At 25.1% G+C, this 26,294-nt stretch overlaps 3 protein-coding genes across 3 annotated transcripts; 2 read left to right on the top strand and 1 right to left on the bottom strand.

Annotated features, from left to right (window-relative positions):
- Nucleotides 1–4,128: 4,128 nt before the first annotated feature.
- On the top strand, nt 4,129–8,904 carry LOC129611967 (serine protease Hayan-like). The gene is made up of 7 exons (XM_055525398.1): nt 4,129–4,930; nt 7,204–7,284; nt 7,349–7,538; nt 7,620–7,661; nt 7,720–7,890; nt 7,980–8,232; nt 8,689–8,904. Exons 1-7 carry the CDS (start codon nt 4,129–4,131, stop codon nt 8,902–8,904), a joined length of 1,755 nt encoding a protein of 584 aa, XP_055381373.1.
- Nucleotides 8,905–9,468: 564 nt separating this feature from the next.
- Nucleotides 9,469–11,700, top strand: LOC129612047 (serine protease snake). Its single transcript, XM_055525491.1, has 5 exons — nt 9,469–10,407; nt 10,518–10,657; nt 10,719–10,828; nt 10,975–11,395; nt 11,490–11,700. Exons 1-5 carry the CDS (start codon nt 9,681–9,683, stop codon nt 11,655–11,657), a joined length of 1,566 nt encoding a protein of 521 aa, XP_055381466.1. The 5' UTR covers nt 9,469–9,680; the 3' UTR covers nt 11,658–11,700.
- A 1,555-nt stretch (nt 11,701–13,255) lies between these two features.
- On the bottom strand, nt 13,256–19,016 carry LOC129611824 (cellular tumor antigen p53). Its single transcript, XM_055525199.1, has 11 exons — nt 18,463–19,016; nt 18,318–18,356; nt 18,014–18,070; nt 17,781–17,823; nt 17,672–17,695; nt 15,877–15,951; nt 15,534–15,801; nt 15,230–15,470; nt 14,906–15,018; nt 14,435–14,831; nt 13,256–14,373 (listed from the first exon to the last, which is right to left on the bottom strand). The coding sequence occupies exons 1-10, from the start codon at nt 18,495–18,497 to the stop codon at nt 14,476–14,478; spliced, it is 1,251 nt and encodes a 416-aa protein (XP_055381174.1). The 5' UTR covers nt 18,498–19,016; the 3' UTR covers nt 13,256–14,373; nt 14,435–14,475.
- Nucleotides 19,017–26,294: the final 7,278 nt, after the last annotated feature.

Below are 26,294 nucleotides of genomic sequence, written 5' to 3'. Positions count from 1 at the left end.
AGCACGGCTTGACAATTTAATGAGGGCAATATCATTATAATACGAAGATTTTGTGTATTTTGGATGCTTATAAATATCTTTAATTGTAAGACTTTGTGGCTCCACAGTTCTTTCATTCACATTTAAATTGATAGCACCAATTTTTACATAAAATGGTTTTTGTCCATTAAGTTCGGTACAATGGGCTGCAGTTATTACAAAATACCTAAAATTGAATACATATATGTATATAATTCTTTTTAATTCACTCATATAATATAACAATTTGAACTTACTCGTCAATTAAACTTCCTCCACATTGCCATTCTACAGAATTTGTTGTTGTTTTAAAGCCAATTGCAGCCATATGCGGATATTGACCAGGCTCCGCAACATCTCGACCGTCAAATTCATCAGAAGATATTTTGTGTGAAATATCATTGCTATGGTCGAAAATTTTTTTCATATATTCTTCGTACTCTAAAGGATAATAAAAAATTTAAAAAAATTGAAATTATATTTATGTGGCATAATACTTCTCTGACTAATTCGTTTCTTTGAAGAGTTGATTCGAGATTTTGTTGTGGGGACCCGATTATAACTTTTTGTAGAAGATCTTTCAACATGTTTATTTCTTGATAGTGTTGTAGGAGTAGTTATGAAACTAGACAGATGTCCAAAACTTCTAGAAATGTTTTTGGAGTCATAGTTTCTTATCAGTTCGGTAGTATATAATGATGATGTTTGACGATCATAATTATTTAAAGTGCTCTTTGTTTTAGAATCTTCATATTCCAAATTTCTAGTTGTGTTTAAATTATTAGAAGGTCTCGAAGTCTTGCTTGTATGTTTTGTACTTGATTTTCTTGTAGTAGTTGTTGTTAATCTTTTGTTGCTGTTATTTTTTGTTGTAATTTTTTGATGTTTTGTCGTAGATCTGTAGTTTTCCTCGGAATTTTCATCTGAGTAAATGTTGTGATTTCCCAAGTAACTACGATCAATTTGACTTCCATAATTCTCTTGATTAGATCGAGTGCTTTTATTCAAAAAATTTGAATTTCGATTATTAAATGGTTCGAATTCATTCTTATTTTGTTTTGTTTTCGTTGAATCCTCATTTAAAAATGTTTCATAATAGCCACCTTCGGATGGTTGAGAGTATTCAAATACTCCAATTCGGCTATTGCTGTTGGTATTAATATTTGAAGTTGTCTCTTTGATATCATTGTAATAATTTCGAGATTTTTCTGCATTAACATTCGGGTGAGAAGAAGTTTTCAAATAATTTAAAGTTGTACTATATTCATTATGATAGTGACTTCGAATATTTCTATGGAAATTATTAAAATCACTGTTATAATTCCGAATATTTCCTGTATTAATTGCATGCACATTTCTTGTATTTGAATGTTGTGTTTGAGCTTTCACGATTATTATAATTCTAATTGCTGTTAGTAGCGTTATTAATATTAAATTCTGCATATTATTAATAAAACAATTAATTTGCATTAAAACTTTTTTGTTTTTGTAATATTGTTTTTATATTCAGATTAAAATCTATTAAGAGAATTGTCATTTATAATTATTTCTAACTATTGCGCGTTCTAAACTTAACTGAACTTAAGTGTGCTATTACAGAATGTTTATATATTATACGTGAGAATTATCTTTTGCAATGCAATGCATATTTTTTATTAAATTAAATCGAGAAATTTTAGTTAAAATAGTTATGTATGTGAATGTATGTAAAAATTTAAAAATATGTTTTTATTGTGTAGGCCGGAAAGTCCAAAATATTCCGAGAGTTTACTTATATCATACATATAGCTTTTATAAGAGTTACTTAAATATGCAATTAATGAGTAATATGGGAAAGAAAAATGTTGAAACGCTAATATTACATAATGTAGAAACGCGATTATAAATTACTAGTCAAATAAATTATTAAATATTGGAATGATTAATACCCCAGACTGAAAACATTTAATTAAGGATGGCTAAATCTTATATTTGTGGTTATTGATATTCAATTAAATTGATTGAAGTAATGAAATATTTAAACAACATTTAATTAAAAGCTTGAAAAGCATTTTGTAAAAAATTCTTAAGTTCATATCAAATAATTACGCAAACTGGTCATATTTCATTTTCATATAACACTTAGGTATTAGTTAGAAATTTTAGTTAATTTGTTAGAGAGTGCGTTACGGCAAAGACATTAGAATATTTATCTTTTTACAATAGTTACTCGTATATTCATTGATTTTTTATTACGGAGGTTCAACTTTTAACATTTTAAGAAATTAATTTTAAAACTGTGTTACAATATTAAGTTTAATATCGGAAAATACATATTACGTATATTATGTTTCTGATTTTTAGACTGATATTAATGTGTTAGTTAGATAAATTTTTTAAAAAAGGTTTTTATAAAAACTATAATTAAAGTTAATATTAAAATTGCATCTATTCAAATGTGATATACTAGGATTATTGAAAATTATCATTAAGTAACAATGTTACACCCATATTATGCTTGTTCAAATATTATTTGAAGTTTTTCTATAAAACAGGAGTCAATAAATCTACATGTAAGTGAAATGCTTTAGTACCATCAAATGCCTAAAATATATTTTGGTCTGAAAATCAAGTTGTGATTTTAATCTTTTAATTATACTTTTAGTTCCTTAATTGTGTAGGTTTATGTACACACATATAAGGTTGACTTATATTATAATTAAAAAAAAATGTGCATAATATGAGAGTACATAAATAATTATATTTAAAGCACAAAAATGTAATACCATATTATATAACAGTTTTTATATAACATACTTTGTTTTGATTGGGATTTTAGATATGTAAAAGAAATTTTTACTTTAATATCGAATGAACTAAATTTAAATTGAAGTGGTAAGGCAAATCAATCACTAAATTCCAACAGTGATTACACACCATCACCACTTAAAGAACAATTATAAAGACCAATGATTCAATTCAATAATCATTCATAAAAAACTATTAATAATTTAGAAGTGAAAAAAAAATTGTAGGTTCTTAAGCTCAGACAATAATGTTTTTTTTATTCCTTATATTGAAATTTGTATATTGCAATTTACCAATTCAGTTACCTTATAACACGGTATGGGTGTAATTTGTGTATTCAATTTTTAAAAATGTATGGGTTTTGATGAACAATAGTACATACCTCAAATGAGGTAATTATTTTATTTTGTTATCCTTTTCCATCAAAAGATCAATAAATTTTCTTTTTTTTAACTTGAACTATTGATCAAAAATTCACTTTTTGTATATCATGGGAACTGGAAGCCGGACGGATATGATTAAGAAAAAAATATTTCAATAGATTTTGCCAAAGAACGTAAATAGAACAACAAAAAAGTTTGAAAAGTACCTACAACTTTTCACCCCCGGCCATATGCTGCTATTTTTTGTGCCGTTTTTTGAATTTTGATTGTCGTTTAATTTTCGAATTGATAGTTGTGGTTCCCAAGGTATCAAAACTTCTTTAGAATAATTTTGCTATATTAACATTTAAATTTTTACTTTAATCCCGATTATCACCGCTAAAAATATTTATTTAACAATTTTTTCAACATTTTTATTGCTAGTTGTCTGTGGTGACTTGCCTGTCTTGTCCACTATTTTAAAAGATTATTTTGTTTTTTATGAAAATATTTGAGTATCATATTGTTTTGCCAATACACTACTCTTTTCTCAATTATTTTTTTTCTTATTAAATTTTTTTAAAAACCTGTTGAATTTCTCATTTGTTTTTGTCTTATTTTCAAGTTGTCTCAATTCTTTATGTCTCTCTTTTAAAATTTCATATTTCATGCCTGATAATATTAATATTGATACTTGTTATTATAGAAAGTTTTGAATTAGATTTTCACACTTTATTAGCTAAAAATGTAATACTGATACTTTGTATACGAAATAAAATTTTGGTTAAAAGCTTAGTATTAATAAAAGAAATCATTAATCCAAATGCTTAGTTTAATGTTAATTTTCTAACTGAGGACATATAGCTCACTTTTCGTATAATTTTATAGAATAAATGATTGCCAAAATATTTAAATATAAAAATAAATGTTAATCATAAAGAAAAAATTTAATGTGTTCAAAATGAATAATAATTTCCTAATTTTGTGCTTAATAATATGTTTAACTAATGTAGTGGAAATATTAAGTAGCGGCAGTACTACTAAAAAGCCAGGTGATGGTAAACTTCATTTTCGTATAGCAAAATCAGCTGAAACCACACAACCATTAGATGGTAAAATTCGTGTTCGTCTAAAAGTAAATCATAACGAACCTGCTGCACATTCTGGTTCGCATTCGAATAATCAACATCATAACCCGTCCAATCAACATCACACAACACATCATCCGCAACATCAGACGACACATCATCCACAACATCAGACAACACATCATCCGGAACATCCGACAACACATCATCCACAACATCAAACGACACGCCATCCACAACATCAAACAACACATCATCCGCAGCATCAGACGGCCCATCACCCACAACATCAAACAACACGTCATCCGCAACATCAAACCACTCATCAACCGGCTCACGATGAAAAACCGGCTCAATTTCATATAAAAGGTCATGTTAATTTGTCAACAAGAAATGCCGACCCGAACCCGAAATCTAATAATAACAATCAGAAAGATAATAAAGTTCACTTCAAAAGAAATACTCATACAAATGATCGTAATAGCCCTAAAGTTTTCCAAAAAAAAGATAATAAAAAGAATTCTTCTAATAATCAATCAAATCATAAGCCAGTCAAAGTAAAAGTACATATCAAAGTTGTTCATAATAAGAAAACAATTCCACCTCCACCGAAAAAAGCTCATTGGAAACCAAAACCACAAAAACACGATGCAAAACCATCTTCTAAATTTTCAGGTGCGTACAATTAAAATAACATTCACAAATCTCATAAAGCAAATTATTAAAGTTAATTAGAAATATTAAAAATTGGGGGACAAATTTGTGGGATACTTGTATTTTTCAATTATTTTAATTCAAATTTAAAGTGAGTGAGTGAGGGACTTTTTGTGCTGTTTTTTAATAGGTACTTGGCCATAAAAATTAGTACTTGTTACAGGATTGCGGCGACATTACAATGTTTTAAACGAATATTTCGATAAGAAAAATTCGGCATAAATAATGTTATATTTGAATTCATACTTTATATTACAGGAAGGCTACATAATATGTATAACATAGAACACTATATACCCATTTACATTAGCTCTGTTTTTAAGACAAACATACATACATACATATACATATTAACTTGAACTAGTTAATTAACTTCCAATAGGTGGCGTATAGGATTGATAATGTTGGAAATTTGAAAACTTACGTTATCTACTAAATTTTATTTGGAAATAAAAAATTAAATAATTTCTGACCATTCACTCGTTATGTAGAATTTTGATTGTTTTTTGAACAATTTTTTTTACGAAAGGTTAAAACTCAATGATTTTTTGCCTAATAAAAAATTTTAAAGGTTAAATAACCTTTTTTTTGTATAGAATAATCGAAGATTCTATGTTTTTATTGTTGTTATTATTATTATTAATCATTCAAAATAAAAATATTTGTTATGAAAATATTAAAGAACCCTACATTTTGAATGTACCAGTACTTAAATTATTTTCATTCAAAAATTCAGTTTATCAAAATGTTTAAATTTCACAGAAGAATAATATTAAATGTGACGTATGTAGACACAAAACTTGTTTGAACTAACAACAATTTTATGAAAATATTGATTGATATTAAATAATTAATTTTTTGTTTATAATGTCACAAAATACAAAATGTCAAATGAAAATTATGTACTTACATAAATGTATGTGTACAATCGATTCAATATCATAATTGACTAATACGCATATTAATTTGAATACAAATTACAAAATAATTATTGGAAAAATGTTCATAAGTAATAAAACAACAGATTTAATGAGGTAGACTAGTTGCAAATGCATAGGTATATAATATGTTTATTATTTTTATAGATAATAAATACACATGCTCTGACGAATTTTGCAAGAAAAATGATCATTTAAAGTGACTAAAACCATTTAACAATAAACAATTACTATTTCGATCGAAAACTTTAAGGGTAATAGGAAAAATTATTAATATTTCCATAAAATAAACCGACATCTGAAGAAAAAGAAATATAACAGAATTTTGTGGTTTGTTTCGCCTTAATTATCCGTTGCATTACATATAATAAGGAAGGTCTTGTAATCATACTAAATTTTCATATTACGAAATTTTAACAGAAATTTTCAATTTAATTAGAGAAGGTTATAAACAAATTAAAACCTGCGCACTTGTATATGTAAATGCTAGTTTAAAATTTTTCACACATTATTTTACAGAATTTATGCCACTCTTATGCTACGATATACAAAGAATATACAATGTGGTTGATTACGTATTCATACTCATCATGTATTTGATTTGTTTAGTCTTTAAACACAGGCGTTCACGAAAATGCAAAGTTTTTGATGTTTATATTCTACTTTTATCGTACTAAACTTTTCGGTAAACAGAATTATTTGCTTATTATTCAATAGTTCTTAAAAAATATCTGCCATTTCTAACTTTTTTTTTCAAATATTCATAAAATATTCTTTTACTTATGTAAATTATCTGCATGACATTTATGTTCGCGTGTATTATGACCTTCGTACATACAAACATACATATTAGGTATTTGTTATTATATTTTTCGACTGCTTGAGGGAGAATTTACGGAATTAATAATAGCATTTATGAATAATAATATTCTATTGCAAAATAATATTTTGATCAATATGATCCGCACGTGTTAGTGTTTTTAAGATAAGACGTTTTTACTTTTAAATACAAGACGTTTTAAAGGCGGGGGGTATGATAAAAAGAAATTAAGAGCTCTAGCTCGCTAGGTCATCTGAGAACTATATTATCAGGGTTTAAAAATTTTGACTACAAAAAAAACAAACTTTAACTTAAAGGTATTTAATAAATTAACCAAATGGCTTCGCTGAGTATGAATCCGTTGAATTAATATAGTCGTTCTTTCAGTCTCGAATATACATATGCATATATACATATATGTACATGCTTTTAACAATGCATTAACACAACGAATTTGAATTTTTCTATTTGTTAAGGATGGAAACCAAAAGAATTTGGTAATACTACCGATGTTATTGATGAAAATGGTGATGTAGCAAACCGAACAAGTGAATTAAGTGAGTAAAATAATTATTGAATTTCTTTCCAAATTTTAAAATTTTACTTACATATTTTTATAAGAATTCGGTGAATATATGGAAGAGATATTTGGTGAGGAAGGTTTTCGTGATAATGTTTTATTAACACCAGAAGAATTAAATGGTCGTACATTAGCTGATCCTGGTGAATATCCTCATATGGCTGCTATAGGAGTTATAAGAGATTATGAGGATGTTATTGATTGGAAATGTGGTGGTAGCTTGATTTCAAGGTGAATTAATTGTTTTATTTTTATTTAATTAATTATAAAAAAAAAAAAAATTTATTTTAAATTATAATATTAAATTTTTAGACAGTATGTTCTTACAGCGGCACATTGTTGTGATTTTGGAGGGTAAGTTTAAATTTAATTAATTATTCGAAATTTTATGATTTTATTTAATTCAATTCAGAGAACATCCAACTCATGTTGAATTAGGTGCTATTGATTTAAGAAAAAAATCAGGAATGGATGAAGAAGGATCCATGATAGAAAAAATTGATGAAGTTATAATTCATCCGTATTATAGAGATGAATCATATTATTATGATATTGGATTATTAAAATTAGTAGAAACTATAAGGTATATATAAACGAACTTTTAAAAAGATTTCAAGTAAAAATTTACGAAATAAAAAACTGAAAATGAATTTGCTTTTAAATGGAATATAGATTTTCTTTTAAAATTCGACCAGTTCATTTATGGCCATTGGAAAATATACCATATCAATATGCTTTTGCATGCGGCTATGGAGCCACAACTTTTGGAAAAGTTTTCACAAATGTTCTTACTGAAATGAATTTAGACTTAATTGGTAATGAAGATTGCAATAAAGAATTACCACTTTTAGAAGAAACTCCTTTCGGTGTTCTGGATAATCAAATTTGTGCTAAAGATTTAGATGGAATAGTAGATACTTGCCAAGTAAGTAAATGTAAACTACTTACAGAAATTATATTTTTTGGGTATGTAAATACATATGTACAGGTAGGCGTTCCAAATGTTCGGTGTAGAAATCCAAACGATTAACGCGTATAATTTGAAAAATGCAAATTTATTATTAAATTTGAACTTGAAATTTGTGTTTTTTAATGTTATTATTAATCCTAATGTTTAATACATATTTTAAAATCTTTAACTAGAAACAGCAATTACATGCTTATTCACTAAGTTAACGAAATTTATATGCCTCTGCTTCAATTGAGATTTTTTTCTATTTTTCATCATTTGTTCTTCTTTTACACGCAGTTCAAGATAATCAAAATAGGACTCATATTATATCAGAATGTGTTGACTTAGTGTATTCCAAAATCAATTTAAATATTTTAACCAAATCTTTAATTCATTTTAAATTAATTAATATTTTTTTTACTTATATAGGGTGATTCTGGTGGACCATTACAATTGAATTTACCAGGTAGAAGACGGCCACGTTTTTCATTAGTTGGAATAATTTCATATGGTGTTTTTTGTGGCAGTTCATATCCAGGAGTTTATACAAGAGTTTTTTCATATTTATCTTGGATTGAAAGTATTGTATGGCCTCGAACTTATAGTTACTTTAATCCAGATTTTGTTTTCCAAGATCAATCTTAACAAAATTTATGCATTCATAATATGTGAAAAATATAAAAAAAATATTTTATTTGTAAATACATATGTATGTATGATTTATTCTAAGATTTCTAATTTTAATACAATTGAATGTGAAGCTAGTTTCATTTTTAAATTTAATTTTTTACATAATCCTTTGAGTAAGTAGTAAAATATCTACTGTAATATATTATGATTCAACTTAATATCGCTTAAAAAAGTTATATAATTAAGAACTTAAAATAACACATTTTATGTAAATATTATTTGTTGATGTGAATGTGTTGGTGTTTGCATGAATATAGCCACAATTTAAGTACTACATGCACCTGTTTAGTTAAGTTGATCTCATTTTGTTCTAGGAACTTTTAAAGGAAGGTAATAATATTTATTACAATTCCTAATTATAATAGCCGGTTACCCAAATGATATTCAAAATAATACTGTACATACATACATACGGTATGTTTGCAAAAATGTTTTGCATTTGATTCTTGTATGTAGATAATGCCCTTCATACCTGCCATAAGAATAAAAATAATCATTCGTGAAAGTGTCATAAAAATAACAATAACAAGTACATACATAAGCAATGTTTTATGTGTACCTTGTGGCAAGTGCAAAATAAATATTTTTAACTCTAAATGCATTTTTATTTTAATTCACTTCCGCAATTTCAAGAATTTTACAAAAAAAAAGGAAAATACCTAAGTGGCTATAAAATAATAAACTTAATATTTCTAAGACCAGATGATGCCCTTAAATTTTATTCATAATGAATGAAATATTTCAGTTACTATTATTTACTCGAAGACATGATACATGCCAAAATAAGAAAAATGATTTGCTTCAGTGTATTTTTAGTTTTAAATGTCATATCATCAAGTAAGATTTTAGCAATGGAGAATACTGCAGAAAATACAGAAATTGAACAAGAAAATTCAGTGATAAATAATAGACAATTATATCAAACATATACATCAACTAAATTTACAATACCAAAACGGCAAGCTATAATTTCAACCGGACAAATATTTACACCAGATGCTTTTCCAAACTATCATGTACCAAGGAATCAACAGATTCAACAATATCCATTTTTTAAGCCAACTAAAACTACACAAACTCAAAAATTTAATATTCAAAACTCAAGTAATACAGGAGGAAAATTTGTTTTTCCTGATCAGCTTGAGACATCATATACTGTAAAGCAGACAAGAAATTCACAACGACAACAACGAAAACTTCAGCAGCAATATAATAGAGATGCTATCAAACCAAATTTTGATAAACCATTGGGTTCGGCCTGTCAAAGAAGAGTCGATAACAAAAATGGTTTTTGTTTATTTGCTCATCAATGTTTACATATTGTTCGAGAGTTTCGAGTTCATGGCATTCAATTAGATATATGTTCATATCAAGGAAGTGTTCCGATTATATGCTGTCCACGTGAAAATAAATTTATTAATGAAAACAATAACGAAACACAACGGATTAGTGCAAAAAGTTAGTTATTTAATGAAAAGTTATTATGAGTTACATACATAGTTTATATATAATTTAATTTTAAAAAATTATTACTTTATGTACGTATTTTGTACTTATATCGATTGTAGAATGTGCAGAATATAATAATTTTGGAATGGAACTATTAAAACCTTCTGAACGAGCAAATCATTTAATTAAAAAGTGTGAATTTAGTGTACCACTAATTGTCGGAGGAGAAGAAACCCTTCTTGGTGAATATCCGCATATGGTATTAACATTTTTATTTACAAAAAGAAATATCGGACTAATCAAGTAAATTTAATTTTAAGGCTGCCATAGGCTGGATAAAAGAACAAGGGAGTATAAGTTGGGCTTGCGGCGGTAGTCTTATAAGTGAAATTTTTGTACTGACTGCTGCTCATTGCACTTCTTTAGGTGGGTACGTAATTTTAACTTATTAAAATTTTGTTAAAGCTGTTTATTATTTTTCTTCTTCTACAATTATTTCTTATTGAATAGTACATATTTATTTTAATTTACATTTTAATTAAACAAATAATTACCTTATTTTAATTTACATTTTAGAAAATCGCCAAATTTAGTTAAGCTGGGTGCACATGGAATCGATTCCTCAGTTGAGGATGTGAACATTCAAATATTAAAAGTTTCTGAAATAATCTCATATCCAAAATATAAGAAAGAAGAATATTATTATGATATTGCATTGATTAAATTAAATAAAAATGTTTTATTTTCTAAATACGTAAGACCAGCTTGTTTATGGTTTCGATCTAAAATTGATGATGTTGAAATTGTAACAGCAACTGGTTGGGGTAGAACACGATACTTGGGTCCAAGATCAGATAAACTTTTAAAAGTTGATTTGAAAATGATTGATAGAAACAAATGTAATGAATTATATAAAAGGGAAATTAAATTACATAGAGGCATTACCGAAAGTCAATTCTGCGCTGGATATCTCGAAGGTGGAAAAGATACATGCCAGGTAATGCAATGAAATAAAAATAAAAATTGTAAAATAGTAAATAACTTTATTAAGTAATTCCAATTTAAAAATATTTACTTTTTTCTTCTTTTAGGGAGATTCTGGTGGACCAATTAATGTTCATATGGGGAAATATAATTGCATTAATTATATTATTGGAATAACATCATTTGGGAAATTTTGTGCAGCACCAAATTCACCAGGTGTTTATACTAAAATTAATTCATATCTTGATTGGATTGAAAAAATAGTCTTCAAATAACAAAATATAAATTATTTACATCTTTATATTATTTAACATTCAGTTTTCAATAATGACGAAATTTAGTATTGCAATAAAATTGAAATTTACTTTAATTTACTGAAACCTAGCAAAAGTATATACTAAATAATATAATTGAAATTAGAGCCGTAAAAATTATTATTAAATTCAAAATAAAACACATAATTTTATTTTCATAAACTTAACCTAAATATATTATTTATTTCTGTAAAAAAAATTTAAATGGCAATTACAAAGTGTATATTCCTAATATTATATTAATCAATTATCGAATACAAATTTAATTTATAAATGTTTCAAGTTTTCCTTTAAAAAAACTTTTTAAGAAATAAAAACATATTGAATAGTATTTTTCAAAATAAATTTTGTAAGGATTTGTTCATTTTCCATTATGCATGTGTAACATATTTCGAAAATATTCTGAAAATTTGTTTATGAACTTTCTTATATACAAATGAAAATCGTTTCATGTTTTCTTTTTAAATCAGAACTTATGAAGTACATAAAGTAGTTTTTATACAATAATCAATAATTTTTATAATTATTAAATAATTTTATATTTTTAAAGTTCTTATATTGAAAGTTTTATATTTAATAAATTCTTATACTTAAACTTTGTTGTTTTTTAATTCTAAGGCACTTACTATTTCTAAAATTTCTTTCAAATGTTTAAGAAAACTTTCTTATAAAATTAAAATTTATTCTGGTAGAGTAAAGTAAACAAACAAATGTAAGTAAAATGATTTTTTATTTTGTTTCAAATCTTTAATATAAACTAATATTTTTATGATTATTACTAATTATTATTGATAATCTTATAATAAGAACTGGAAATGTGTGTCATTAAATTGAATTAGAAAAAAATATACATTCTTATATTTGTTTATAAAATATTAAGACAAAAATAATTATTCCTTTAATATGCATTAAAATATTTTAGAAAAATGATTTTTCTAAATTGTTTTTTTACGTATCTGTATTACTTACTTAATTAGTATAAAACTTTCAAAAAAAATTTTTATACATTTTATATTTTTATTGCACTCGCAATAAATTTTATTTTTATTTTATTAATTCCTAATATAAGAATTTATTTTATTGTACTCTTATAATTATTTTACATACAACTGAAAAACTACAATTGATTTATAAATTAAAATTATAAAATATCAAATTTAATGATAGAGGTTTTAATTTAAAAGGTAATTATAAAAATTAAGAAATTTTTCTGAAATGGTTTATATAATGTGGGAAGTATTTATTAAAAAGTAGAGTATCAACCATAAATATGAATAATAATATTCATATTTTACTAAAATGAACAAATATTTCAAGTATAATTAATAAGTAATAACATTTCTATTTAAATTTTTTTAAAGTAAATCACGAAATTTGAAATTACTTATAAAAAAAATTTGATAAAATTTCTTTTTTTAAAAATTTTCATACAATGACAAAATTGAAATATTTTCATTTATAATGTAATATACCCAAAAATTTTTGCAAACTTTTCATTTAAAATTAAAATTTAATCACAAATGACCTATCAAAAATTAAAATTTTTAATACTTTAAATATGTAAAAATTTTTAACATGAAAACTTTAATTAAGTTTTTGCTTTTTTTAATGTTTAACATTTTTTTACGCAATTATACATATGTATATGACACATATACATATGTATACAATATACAAAATTAATAAAATGAAATACCAAAAATACGAGTATTACTAAATACCAAAAAGAAATATCAAATTTTACAAAAATCCAGTTGTTTTTCAAATAATATGTGCTTATACAAATATTTTGTTCTTTGATGAATTTAGTGAGGTTAAATTTTTTTTTAAATATAATTAAATTTGTTTTCCTTATAAGAAAAAAGGTGACAAAATTAAAAATTTTCAGTTAATTTCATTTAACCCTTTTATTATTGTTAAAAAGTACATAAAAATTTGTGCTAATGTTTTTGGTCATAAACAACATGAAAACTACATGCGGATAATACAAAATATTATTAATATATTTTGTTTACCGTTCTTTATCTGAAATAACAGGAAAACGCCGTTAAAACAAAGTTTCAATAATACAGAACACAGGAAGACTGGAAGACAAACTTTAATTACATCAATTTTTTTAATTAAATAGAATCGATAAATTTTTTTTTAAAAAAAAGAAAAAAAAATTTTCAAATGAAAATGTTTCACATATTCTTAAATTTGTATCATGTTTTTAACAGGATTTATATTATAAATTTATATCTCATGTGTAGAATTAAGAATCGATCATTTATTGGTTTCCAACAAAACAAACATTTTTTTTCGATAAAGAAATAGCACAAAATTAAATATTTAAAAAAAAATACGCAAAATAAATGTAATATGTAATTTATATGTATGTACATATATATACATAGATATAACATAATTCAATAATAAAAGACAAATTTCCTATTAAAACTGGCTTCAACAATATTGCAAAGTAATTATATACTTTAATAACTAAATTTCAACCTAAATTATGAATACTTCATATTATATGAAATGGCAGAATATATTATATAAACATATTGCTTTAAACTTATGAAATATAAATTGAAGTTTCTTTAACTTAAAATTATAGTCAAAAGAAAATTCTTAAAATAAATGTAGCAAGATAATTCTCTAATCCAAAACAAAAAAAAAAGTTTCAACTTTCCTAAAAGTATTAAATTTTTATAAGTATGAAAAATAATTACAATATAACAGTAAATAAATACCTAAATTATATGGTGGTAAACAGAAAATATCCAATTTGTATTTATTTTTCTTGTAATTTCCTTAACTCGTCCAAGTATACATTCCACTCAGAATTTAAAGGATTTCGTGAAATTTCACCGGCGATGCAATTATATGCATGTTTGACAATTTCAAGAGCCATTCTATCATTAGGCAAAGGTAATGTTAAGGTTACGCCACCGTTGGGGACAGCTTTCAATGTTACACCTAAACCAAAAGGATGTTGCATTGGGTATTCCATTTTCACGGGATTATATGGAGAATTATTATCATCTGAATTAGATGGAGATGATGATGATAGCGGTGGAGATAGTATACTTGATTCAGTTTTAATTTTGAAAATTTTTCCCGGTCGAGGTCCCATTTCCAAGAGTTGTGCTATACGAGTTGAAATTTACAAATACAAATTGTACTTTATTGTAAAATTAAAACAATTTTTAATAAATTTTTACCTCGTTCTGCAGTGCGTTTTGCGTTTACGTTCTTTTGTTCCTCAGCGGATTTATCTCGTTTTGGGCAACTACAAACTTTAATATTTACAACCTTTTTGGATAAAATTAAACCCCTACAAAAATAAATTATGTCAGATTCATATTATTAACTTTTCTTCAAGAAATGTTACGTTAAAATATTTACAAGAACAGAAAATATCGAAAATTCAAACAATAAATTGAAAAAAAATCTTATTTTAATTTAAAAATCAGGGACTCAAAAAATCAAGTAGAGTTTATTTAATCAAATTTATAGAAACTTTTTATTCCTTCGAAAGTTCTTACCTCACATTTTCCAAATAAAATAAAACAGCTGTCTGTTTTCTACCAACGCACGAATTCTGGCATACAAATTTTAAAGCTATTGACTGTTTTGCCATATTTTTATCATTTGGGACGACACTACTCAATGGTATCAAAACAGAAAGGCGATCTTTAATATTTTTACCATTTTCATTTCCACAGTACTCAGCACGAGGATTTTCTGTTCTTATAATACTGAATTTTTTGCTGTCAGAAATAATTCCTGAAAACAGAAATTACAATTCGTCAAGTTTCATACTTAAAATTTATTTTAAATTCAGTTTACCATTTTCTGCAAAAATATGATTCTGACAACGTGTCACTGGTGAACTTATTTCATCAATAAATACCATCATAACACGCAAAAATAATTCAAAATCAACCGATTTATGTTCAATATCGATATGAAATGTTTTATTTAAATTTATGAAAATTTTTTGTAACTCTTTTGAATAATACCAATGATTTTTTTTTAAATTTTCTGGTTCATTCACGAGTATATTAAACTTCAAATTACCGGTGTCATGTTCCATTAAGTCAGGAAATACATCCTTCTACAATTGAATATATAAAAAAGCATTAAAAACAAAATATTCAGTAAATTTAGCAATTGAGAAAATAATACAAACATTATGTTCTTCAACTAAACTCTCTTCTTTCTTAAATACGTCTGGGGAGTTCACAATATGATCAATATCAAAATTCTGTGGAAAAAATTTTATTTGATGATTTAAATTTGAATTAAGTTCATAAATCTAATTTTTAAATTTATAAATTATTTAAATATGATTTATCAATTAAAGCTCAGCAATTAAAATGCAATTAATCTTAACCTGCCTTCGAATATCAGTGTTATAAAAAATTACATATTTTTCCAAATAAATTCATGTATTATAAATTAAATTGTGTTAAGAGAAGATATTTCATGTTTCCATTTGATTTCAAATAGAAAATAAAAATAAACCACATTTTACGCATATTTTTAAGAAAATTACAGTTTTAGTTTGCACAATTCTATTTCAATGCATATATGAATTAAATTTATAGACCCGCTGAAAAATTATGAATATTACAACATTTTTTATTAAACTTACTATTAAACTCTTGCATTTTTATGGGTTAACACCATTCGAGTATATAAAGTCTATTAAAGAATTCAAAGTTACAAATTATCAAATGTTTAAATCAACTGTGGTATGGGTATGGATATTTGTTATTTATGGAGCATCAATTTATAATGGAATGAAGTATCGCAAATATGTTTTAGAAGACAGATTGCCTAATACAATTTTAGGAGTTGTTTATGCTTACGTTAGCTCCTTTTCAGCGTTTTTCGTATATTTGTATCAATTATCCAAGCTTCGGAGGCATGCAGAAATTTTTTCGGAGTTGAAGAAACGTCGAAATAAAGCTGTTAAATTTATAAAATTTCACAAAAATGAAACAAATTTAAGTAATAGCAAAATTTTTGTATATTTTCTGAAACTTGTAATTGTTCCTCTAATTTATTTTATGTGTTTATACGTAAAATTTTGTAACGATCCTTTAATTATTTATTTTTACGCTTACAATTGTTTGTCTTCGCCATATTTAATTCGAGTTGCAATACCTACTTCAATTTATGGTGCAATGATGTTATGTAAACATTTCATGGACATTTTAAATAAACATTTGAAAAAAGTTGTGTTAGATATTAATAATTTAAGTCAAAAAGAAAATTTATCCGAAAGTAAATATCTGAGAATGCAAAAATATTGTGAGTTAAGCGATCGTATTGATTCAATATCAAATCAATTGAAAAATTTAAACAAAATTGTAGAATTATTAGCTGAATATTTAGATTTTCCTATGATAATTGGGTTATTATGCGAGTATTTTATTATTAACTATCAATTTTTCCAAGTTTATAATTTTATTTTGGATTACGCTATTACAAAACAATCTCGCAAAATTGCTGATGGTCTTTCCTCATTTTTTTGGGCCGCAACTATATATTTTGAAATGTTTTTGATTTTATCAGCTTTTTGGAGTTACGAAAATCAAGTAAATTGGAAATTATTTTACAATTTCATTGAAATTCGCTTTTAACCACTTTTATTCGCAGTTTAAGGAATGCTTGGTCATACTTTCAGAAGCTGATATCAATGAATCAACTGATATTCGATTGAGAACGACAATCGAAGCATTTACATTTTACGTTTTAATGAAGCAACCAAGATTTACTATATGGGAAATGTTTCCCTTGAATTTAAGCTTAAATCGAGATGTAAGATTTTCTTTGTCTTCATTCTAATTTATAATTATCATTATTGATATTTTCAGATATTGCAATCAACTATAAATTTCATGATAATATTTATACAAGGCGACTTAGCAAATAGAATTGAAGAAAAGAAAAAGTTATTAATTAAGGATTAAACTTACCCCAGCTCCTAGCAAATCCGAACTCTACAAATTAAAAAGAAAAGATATTAATTAAGCTATTTGCATCTTTTTAATTTAAAAATTTGAATAAAAATGTAGAAAAACTTACGTTTATAGCATATAGCAAAGCAGAATCTGGATCTATCTCGACTCTAAAAAACAATTAAAGGAATAAATTTAATTCCGTGCATTGTATTCTCATATTTCAAAAATTGCATGTGTAATTAAATGCAAGTGTTTTATATGAAATGTAGAAGCATTTTAGTAGAGTATTCATCCACTTCGTTTAATAGATTAGTCTATAATAGTTGAGGTATTTTCTGAAAATTAAATAGTACTTACCCAGGACTAAGACAATCATCGTATAGATTGCCAGTCGATGTTGACGGCTCATTTTCTCTAAAATTTTAAAAAAGGCAAGAGTTAAATTACTGTTAATTTTAAAAAATCAAAAAATTTATAAATACTTATGCAGATTCTTTTCATTCACATACGTGAATACATATTTTTTTTTTTGTTAAGAAAATGCATTCCATATTCATGTGCTCCGTTAAAATCCTAACCAGTTTTTAGCTTGGGATATTTTATAAAATGGTTTAATTGGAGCAGCTAATAAATAATGAAATAATTTTAAAACTACACTTACCTATCAAATAAATCCATATTTTGATTATTTATGGAAGCACTAAATTAATTATGACCGATTGGAAAGAAAAATAATATGTTAATGAGAAACTCAGTATTTATTTAACACTTTATTTTGAAAAAATCAATAAATTTCAGTATCTTACTTTGAGTTTCCTACGAGGCTGTCCCCTTGAATCATATTTTCGCTTTCGATTCAGCTTATGCACCCAAGGAATCTTTAATATAAGTCCTTCGTTCTTTTCTCCTTAACTAATTCTCTTTTCACATCTGAAGGTTTGTATCGTGAATCGGCGCCTTGTCAATTTCTCTTTATGAATTATGGTTTTAAGGTTAGAGTGCCCTTTCTTCAAAAATTTTAATTTAGTCTTTAATTTTACTTTTTTCATTAAATTAATAGCTATTTTTATTATATTTAAAATATACTAATTATAAAATTTTGTTACAGAACCCCCAAAATTACAATCTCAGCACTTTTTTCTACTCTGAATGATTACATTAAACATATACACTTTTCAAAAGACTTTGTTCGACGCAAAAATTTAGCCAAATCATTTATATTTTAAGCACCAAAACTTAAAGAATTAATAATATATCAATTCACAACTCTTAACACTAATTATATTTCAATTTTATTTTTAATTTAACCGTATAAAACCAGCAATTATTTTAGAGAATAAATTTTTATCGACAAGCACCAAGCAGACTAAGATTTAATTTACTTTCCGAAAAACTGTTACGAGGATCTGTCACTTTGAAATGCACCTGTGGATTATGATGGAAAAGTGGTGAAATACTTTCGAGACTCAAATTAAATCAATTCATTTGACAGTACTAGATTTAACATAGCAGGTTTGCCAAACGAAAAAAATTTCCCATATTACCGTGAATTAAAATTATTCAAACTGGTTAACAGGGAAATTATATGTAACAACAAATAAAAAGGAAAAAACATTGAATTTTATAAAACTAAAAATTTTTCACTAATTTATGAAGCAATATTAATAATTAATTAATAAAAACTTTTATTATTTAAACATTTCCTTAAGTGTGTTATAAAATTATTACATAATTATTATTAAATTAAATTTATAATAAAAAGGAAATTTAAACGTCAACGAAAATTATTTGAATTTTAAGTTTAACTGATTTTGGGGAAAAAAGTGAAATTTTTGTTTGAGAATATGGGATATGTACATAGTGTTCTTAATAAGATTCTTACATTTCAAACTCCAAGCTTACGAACTTGCTCTTTTACTGCAAACCTTACATTTTGACTGGATATAAAATGGACATTTTGAAATTTTTTTTGCAACGTTGAAAATAATAATTTTTTTTTCTTTATCAAGTTTACATGTGAACAATTGATATTTACCTTTTCATACTTTGATTACTTTGAAAACGTTTTCCCATTGGAACAAAATATTTGAATATAGTAGGTTAATGTCAACTAACAAAACTTTCAACCTCGATTAGAAAATCTAGTCGGAGAAAGTTTTCTTTTATAAAAATTTTGTTGGTTTTTTCAATGGTTTCTTTTTAAAATAATGTGAAATTTTAAGTAGAGTTTAATTATCAAAAACTGTCAAAACAACAAATATACATACATATATGTATATGTATGTAATATTTACATTACATGACAACAAGTTTTCAAACATGAATGTATTTGCCATTTGTCCAAAACGGATCTTGAGCTTCTAATATTTTTTGATACTGAAGATGTTAGATAATTCAACATTTTTAGATTTCGAAAATCTTGTATAACCTCATATTTTGAAGATTTTGACAGTTTAATATAATTTCTTTTTTTTAAATTTTGATAACATTACAAAATCTGAAAATTTCATATTATATTAATTTCAATCTTACATTTTTATTAATTTACATACATATCTTAATTCATTTTCATCCAACTGCATCTCTGCTTCTCTGTTAAAACATTTTTAGTAATTTTGAGTACTAGTTAGGCAATTTTCATGTACATACATATGTATGTACAAATTTTCTTGAAAAAATAGCTACTCACTTATTACTAATGCAAAAATCGTTGTAAATAGTCAGATTAAAATTAAAATGTGGAAGCGTTCAGAATATTAGTTTGTGCTCCTGGTTTAATCCACTTCACCAGTATGACCGCTATAAAATAACATTTGAAATTTTTGCCAAAGTTCTCATCCAAATAATTCCATATTATTGAGTCCGCCTAGTGTAAAGCAATTTGTCGTCTACCAAAATACGTAATTTCATTTTCATTAGAAAACCTTTATTTTTGCTTAAGTTTATTTGCTCTAGTTTTCGTGTTTTTATCACAAATGAAGCTACAGAGTAATAAAAGAATAACAACAATTTTTTTATTTTAAACCAATATTTTACAATATGAATTTTCACTTTTATATCATGAAAAATAAAAGGAGAAAGTCACACATTGTGTCTGCAACATTTGGCGTACCTACTTTTCCCAGGACAATTTTGTTTTTCTAAAAACAAGTGGATCGCTGCTAAATTAATAATTTATCATATTTTCATTTTTTCATAATATTATTTGTTATAGGCCGTTCATCCAATTTGTATCTCATGACTTTACACTAAGTGTATTACACTTGCATTGCACGTTAACGTAATGTACGACAATGTGTACTTATCTTAGGATTGTCAACTATTCAGAAACATTTATTACTGGGCTTGATACAATCTCGAGAAAAAGAGAGATAAACGGATTAATAAATTTGTTTAATTTTACAATTAACGCAAACTATTTTTATGAATGTACAATTAAATTTTGAAAATTGATGTCTGCTTAATTTTGTCTGGTGTTACCGAAATTACGAAAAGTATTATCACATTCACTTTGAAAACAGTTTTTTAAGAAATTATTTGGATGATAAAGCAGACGCTTGTTTAGCACAGTTTAATTTTTATGTAATGTGCTTAAAAGTACAGGTGGGTAATCTTATTTCGGGGACATTAAACGCACACGGATATGCATGTGCATTTTCACTTTTTCTTAAACAGAAAATAAAAAAAAAAGGTTTTTTGTTATAATTTACAGTGTAATTTTGCAATGGTAGGACTAAAATATAAAATATTGTAAATTAAATTTATAGTTTACGCTAATGAATTGACGGATTTTCCTTATACTTTGAGTATGTAATGTACATTCATTTACTAAAAATAAAAGTTTACAAGTTCGGATAGAGAACGATAGTGAACGTATAACATCTGCTAGCCATCAGCCAATTTCAGCTTACTTTATATTGTTTATATTGAAATTAATAACACTAAGTTTTTTTCTATTTACAAAACTAATTTATACGGACAAAGTTATTCAAATATGAAATAAATTTGATACATTTGTACATATGAGGTTCACATGTGCATAAGTACATGTTTAATTTAATTACTTACATATGCACACACATATTATTGATGAGTTTTCATATACTTAATATGCATTCGGTATTTGCTTGTATGTTTGTATGTACTAACATAGTAATTTGCAACATATGTATGTATGTCTTACTTAAATACGAATTATTATGTTTGCATATATAAATTATGTATTATAAATATATCTACATATGTATGTATATAATAATAAATACGTTTACAAAGTTCGCAGAAAATTTCATGAATTGTGAGGTTTTTTTTTGTTATTAGAAATACGTTCGTTCGTTTGAAGCATTTTGGCGAATATTACATACGATACTCAAGATTTTTTCAGCCAGTATCACTTAATTTTGTGGACAACATTCAATAGGGCGAAAGCGGAAAATGCAAATTATTATAATTTGTACCAGTGTGCTATTGGTGAAAAAGCCACTGTGTAAACGCAGGTATTTATGGTATGTTGGTAAATAATAAAAAATAATTCAGTGATCCGTGTAAAATATTTTTAGCGATGAGAAACTACATTTATGTTAATTCATGTACGGCACATATGTTTTTCAAAAATTGAAAAAGAATTCAAAAATATTTTTTTGCGCTGACTGTAATTCACATTTGAATATACCAAATGCCATTGTTAAAAATAAAAATCCTGCATACTAATTTAAGATTTAGGTCCCATCAGGCAAAACAGAATTTTTTGAACCGATATTGAAAAATTTTTCTAATAAACAATGTACCTACAATTAAATTTTATGTTTGTATGTAATTACAAAATTCAATTTCATGAATATAAATAATTATTTCTAATTGTATTGCATATTAAACAATAATGAAAAAATACCTATTAAAAATAGTGTTATCACTTAAAAGTGTTTAATAAAAATATTTTCAAATTTATTGTTTACATTTTCCGCTCTTATGTAAGATTACAGCAATGTAATATTAATACATAGTTTTGGGTAATCATTTCTTTAATTACATTTTATTGAATTTTCTTAAATAATCATACATAATGTTTACACACTGTTATACAAAAGAGTGAAAATTCTAATACAATAAAATTTTTAATAAAATCCAATAAACCTGTACCTACAGTTTTCATTTAACTATAAATTTTTATTGTAAATAAAATTATCGTAAATATTTACATTTAAAAAGTTTAAGAAAACAAAAAAAAATAAAAATTTTCAATAGTAAAAAGATCATTCAACCCTCATCTTCAAAACAAGTTCAACACACGTTTTTTAAAACAAAAATTAACTATAAAAAAAATCGACTTCATTGCATACTTGACATATTCAATTCACGTTGTAATTTTTGATATTGTTTTTTATTATAGTTTTAAAGTAAGAAACAACTGAAAAAAAAAATATTTTTTATCAAAAGCACGCACTTTCATTTATACATATTTGAAGTATTGAATTGCATTATTGCAGTTTGTCTTTGTAATTATTGATGCGCTGCACTTCTTTTCATTGTAAAAGGAACGTTTTTCTATCCAGATCCTTTAAACACATAATATCGTATACATACTCGTACACTGAATAAAATTTTCCTTATAGAATTTTTCCCCATTCTTGTTTGTTTTTTTATTTTCGTTTTTTGACAACTTAAGATGTTTTTATTTCCAGTTTTTTTATTAAATAAAATTTAATATATTAACATACATATGTACATATGTATATATAGAAAAATATAAAAATATTAATAAACAGAAACATGCATGTATGTGCGTGTTTATATAAATTACAAAATTTAATATGAAAATAAAAATTGTATACGTAACAAAGTTGTCCTAAGAAATTCTAAGGTGGGTTTCTGCTTGTTTTAATGGCAATCAGATATCACCATAAATCTTTATATTTTTGTTTCGCTTCTTATATTGCAGTGATCATTTCTAGTTTTTATATTGTTATTTTTATTAGTTTTTGCTTTAGATTTTCATTTACATAGTCTTATGACTGTATTATGACTAGAATGAAAATATATGATTGAGCTAATAATTTGATTATAAATAATTATAACCAATATTGAAACCAGCTAATCGCTATTCAACACTTCAAAAACAAAAAAGGAATTGTCGCCATTTTACTCTTACACAACCTGACTGTAAATCAGATGAGAACCATTATTAGACGACTGTCATCAAATTCAGATTAACAGTCTGATCGTGCAGTATCTAGCTTTTTTATTCATTTTTTATTCACTTTCTAATCAGAATTCTCAGTATTTTCTAATGAATGTTTCACTTTTCCACTAAGATTAATTAAAACTTTTCCATTAAGATTAAAGAAGAAATTTTGTGTACATTTTAGAAAATAGAGATATGTATGTAATAAAAATCTTCACACTCCAAAAATTACATTATATAAATATATGATAGATACTCATTCATTTTCTTCTTACTTTCCGAATAAAAGAGCGAGATAGACGATCGCAAATTTTGGATTAGATTTTTTCGTACATTTAATAAGAGTATCTGTTTTATATACTTAATAACTACAAGAAAGTAAATAATTATTGCATGAGAGTAATAACAGTATATAAAAGAATATATTGTAATAATAATTAGCTAAGGTAAATAATTTTTATTAAATTACGGTTAATATTATAGTCTTGTAGGTGTATAACAAAATTCAATAATTTTATGAAACCTGTTCAGTTATGTATAGCAGTTTGAATTCGCTGCCAGTTTTCATACTTCTGACAATTAAAAGCTGAAAATGCATAACTTTAATTTAAAATATTTTTTTTTGTGTATTCTAAACTGAAATTAAATAAAAGCACAATATAAAAATAATTTATTCTTAAATAATATATGCACATTATATACCTACATAATACTTAAAAAATACATTAATTTAAATACATAGAAACGCACATAAATAACAATTAAATACTTAGAAATATATTACTGTACTTGAAGCAACATTTTATATACATACTCGTAACTATATATGAGCTATCATAAAAATCATAACAATCATCATTATATTTTCATTTTTATATGTTTTATGTTAATATGTTAAGATCTTAGGCATCATTTGAGGTCAAATTGCTCTAAAAAACAATGCTAGCGTACAAATAAAAATAAACTATTAGAGTAGATCGTGTGGTACAGTGTCACTTACTATTTACAAATTAAAAAAAAAATTTTTTTTCTTCTTTTTATTTTTTGTTATTAAAAAATATACAAATAAATATAATTTTTATAATAGTTTTTGCTCCTCTTCATCATTATTATTATTATGGTATGTGCGAGTGACGCTTATCTAATTTTAGAAATATATGCGCATCTACATGTCATAAAATATAGAATATGTTCATAACGGTATAATAATATGCTCTTTTCATAAAAAATAATAATAAAAAATAAAAAAAAAAAAATATGTATTTTAAGTTGGGGGTCCTTGGACTGATTTGAATGTCAGCAGCTTAGAAATGAAGAATTATTAAAATAGAAAAAATTAACAAAAAAAAAAGAAAAGAAATTTAAATTGGAAACGATACTATGGCTTGGTTTTCATTTCTTATACATATATACATACATTCATACATAGAAAATGTTTAAGTTTTTAACATTATTATTTTTTAAATTTGAAAATATTTTGTTCTACTTCTTATGTAATTTATATAAAATGCCGATATTATAAAGTATAAATAACATTAAATGTTACGGTAGGAGTTATTAAAAAAAAAAGGCAAGGAAAAATATGAAAAATTTGGAAAATTGGAATTTTTCTAAAGTTCGAATATTCGTATTTCCGAATGTAAATAGAAAATTAAATAATGTATCTCATTTTAAATCTCTCTATCTTTTATGGAACGGAAGTTATAAGCAAAAAAAACCTACTAATAAACCAGGTGTGTTAAATATTCCTGAATAATTTTCAAAATCCCGGTATTCGGAGATCGATGATATTTTTTACATACAAAAGTTTTACCCATTTCCAACACTGTAATCGGTGATACACATATGTATATTGTTGCATACCTTTTTGAATCATCCAGTATAAGATTCAACATCTTTTCCATTATGCGTGCTTTTATATAGCTTTATTTTTAATAATTGTCTCTCTTCCAAGCTAATACCAATTGATGCTTTAACTGCGTTCTTTTTGTACTTTAACTTTTTTTCTAGTGCACGTGTATGAAAGTTTGTATTATTATACTCGTACTGGATTAGAGCGTCTGACTTCTGTGTATTAAGGTATTAATGTTCAAACTCTTGGTCTACGGTATGACAAATCTATTGTTATCACTATTTCTTATCACAAACCATTTCGGTTACCATTTCGCAAGGTGGATTTATTTTTAAGATGGTTATATTGTTCTCAATCAAATTGTGTATTTTAAGTTTATACAATGCGAACGTGCATTTCATCTACACTCTACTTCACTTTTACCGTAAAATATATATAAATACATAATAACATCTATATATGTAAGTAATTTCCTCTATTTTATTATTGTTATTTTTACAATATAAAATGCAATTGCATAGTGCACTTGTTTAAATTTGTTTTTTAAATGCAAGTGATTTTTAAATTTAGAATTATTAAAAAAAAAAGGAGAAATAGAGAGAGCA

Source organism: Condylostylus longicornis, unplaced genomic scaffold, assembly GCF_029603195.1.
Source record: "Condylostylus longicornis isolate FDR11 unplaced genomic scaffold, ASM2960319v2 ptg000055l, whole genome shotgun sequence".
In the NCBI taxonomy this organism is placed as follows: Eukaryota; Metazoa; Arthropoda; class Insecta; order Diptera; family Dolichopodidae; genus Condylostylus; species Condylostylus longicornis.
Note: the sequence above shows the minus strand (reverse complement) of the source record. Positions and strands in the feature narration are given on the sequence as shown.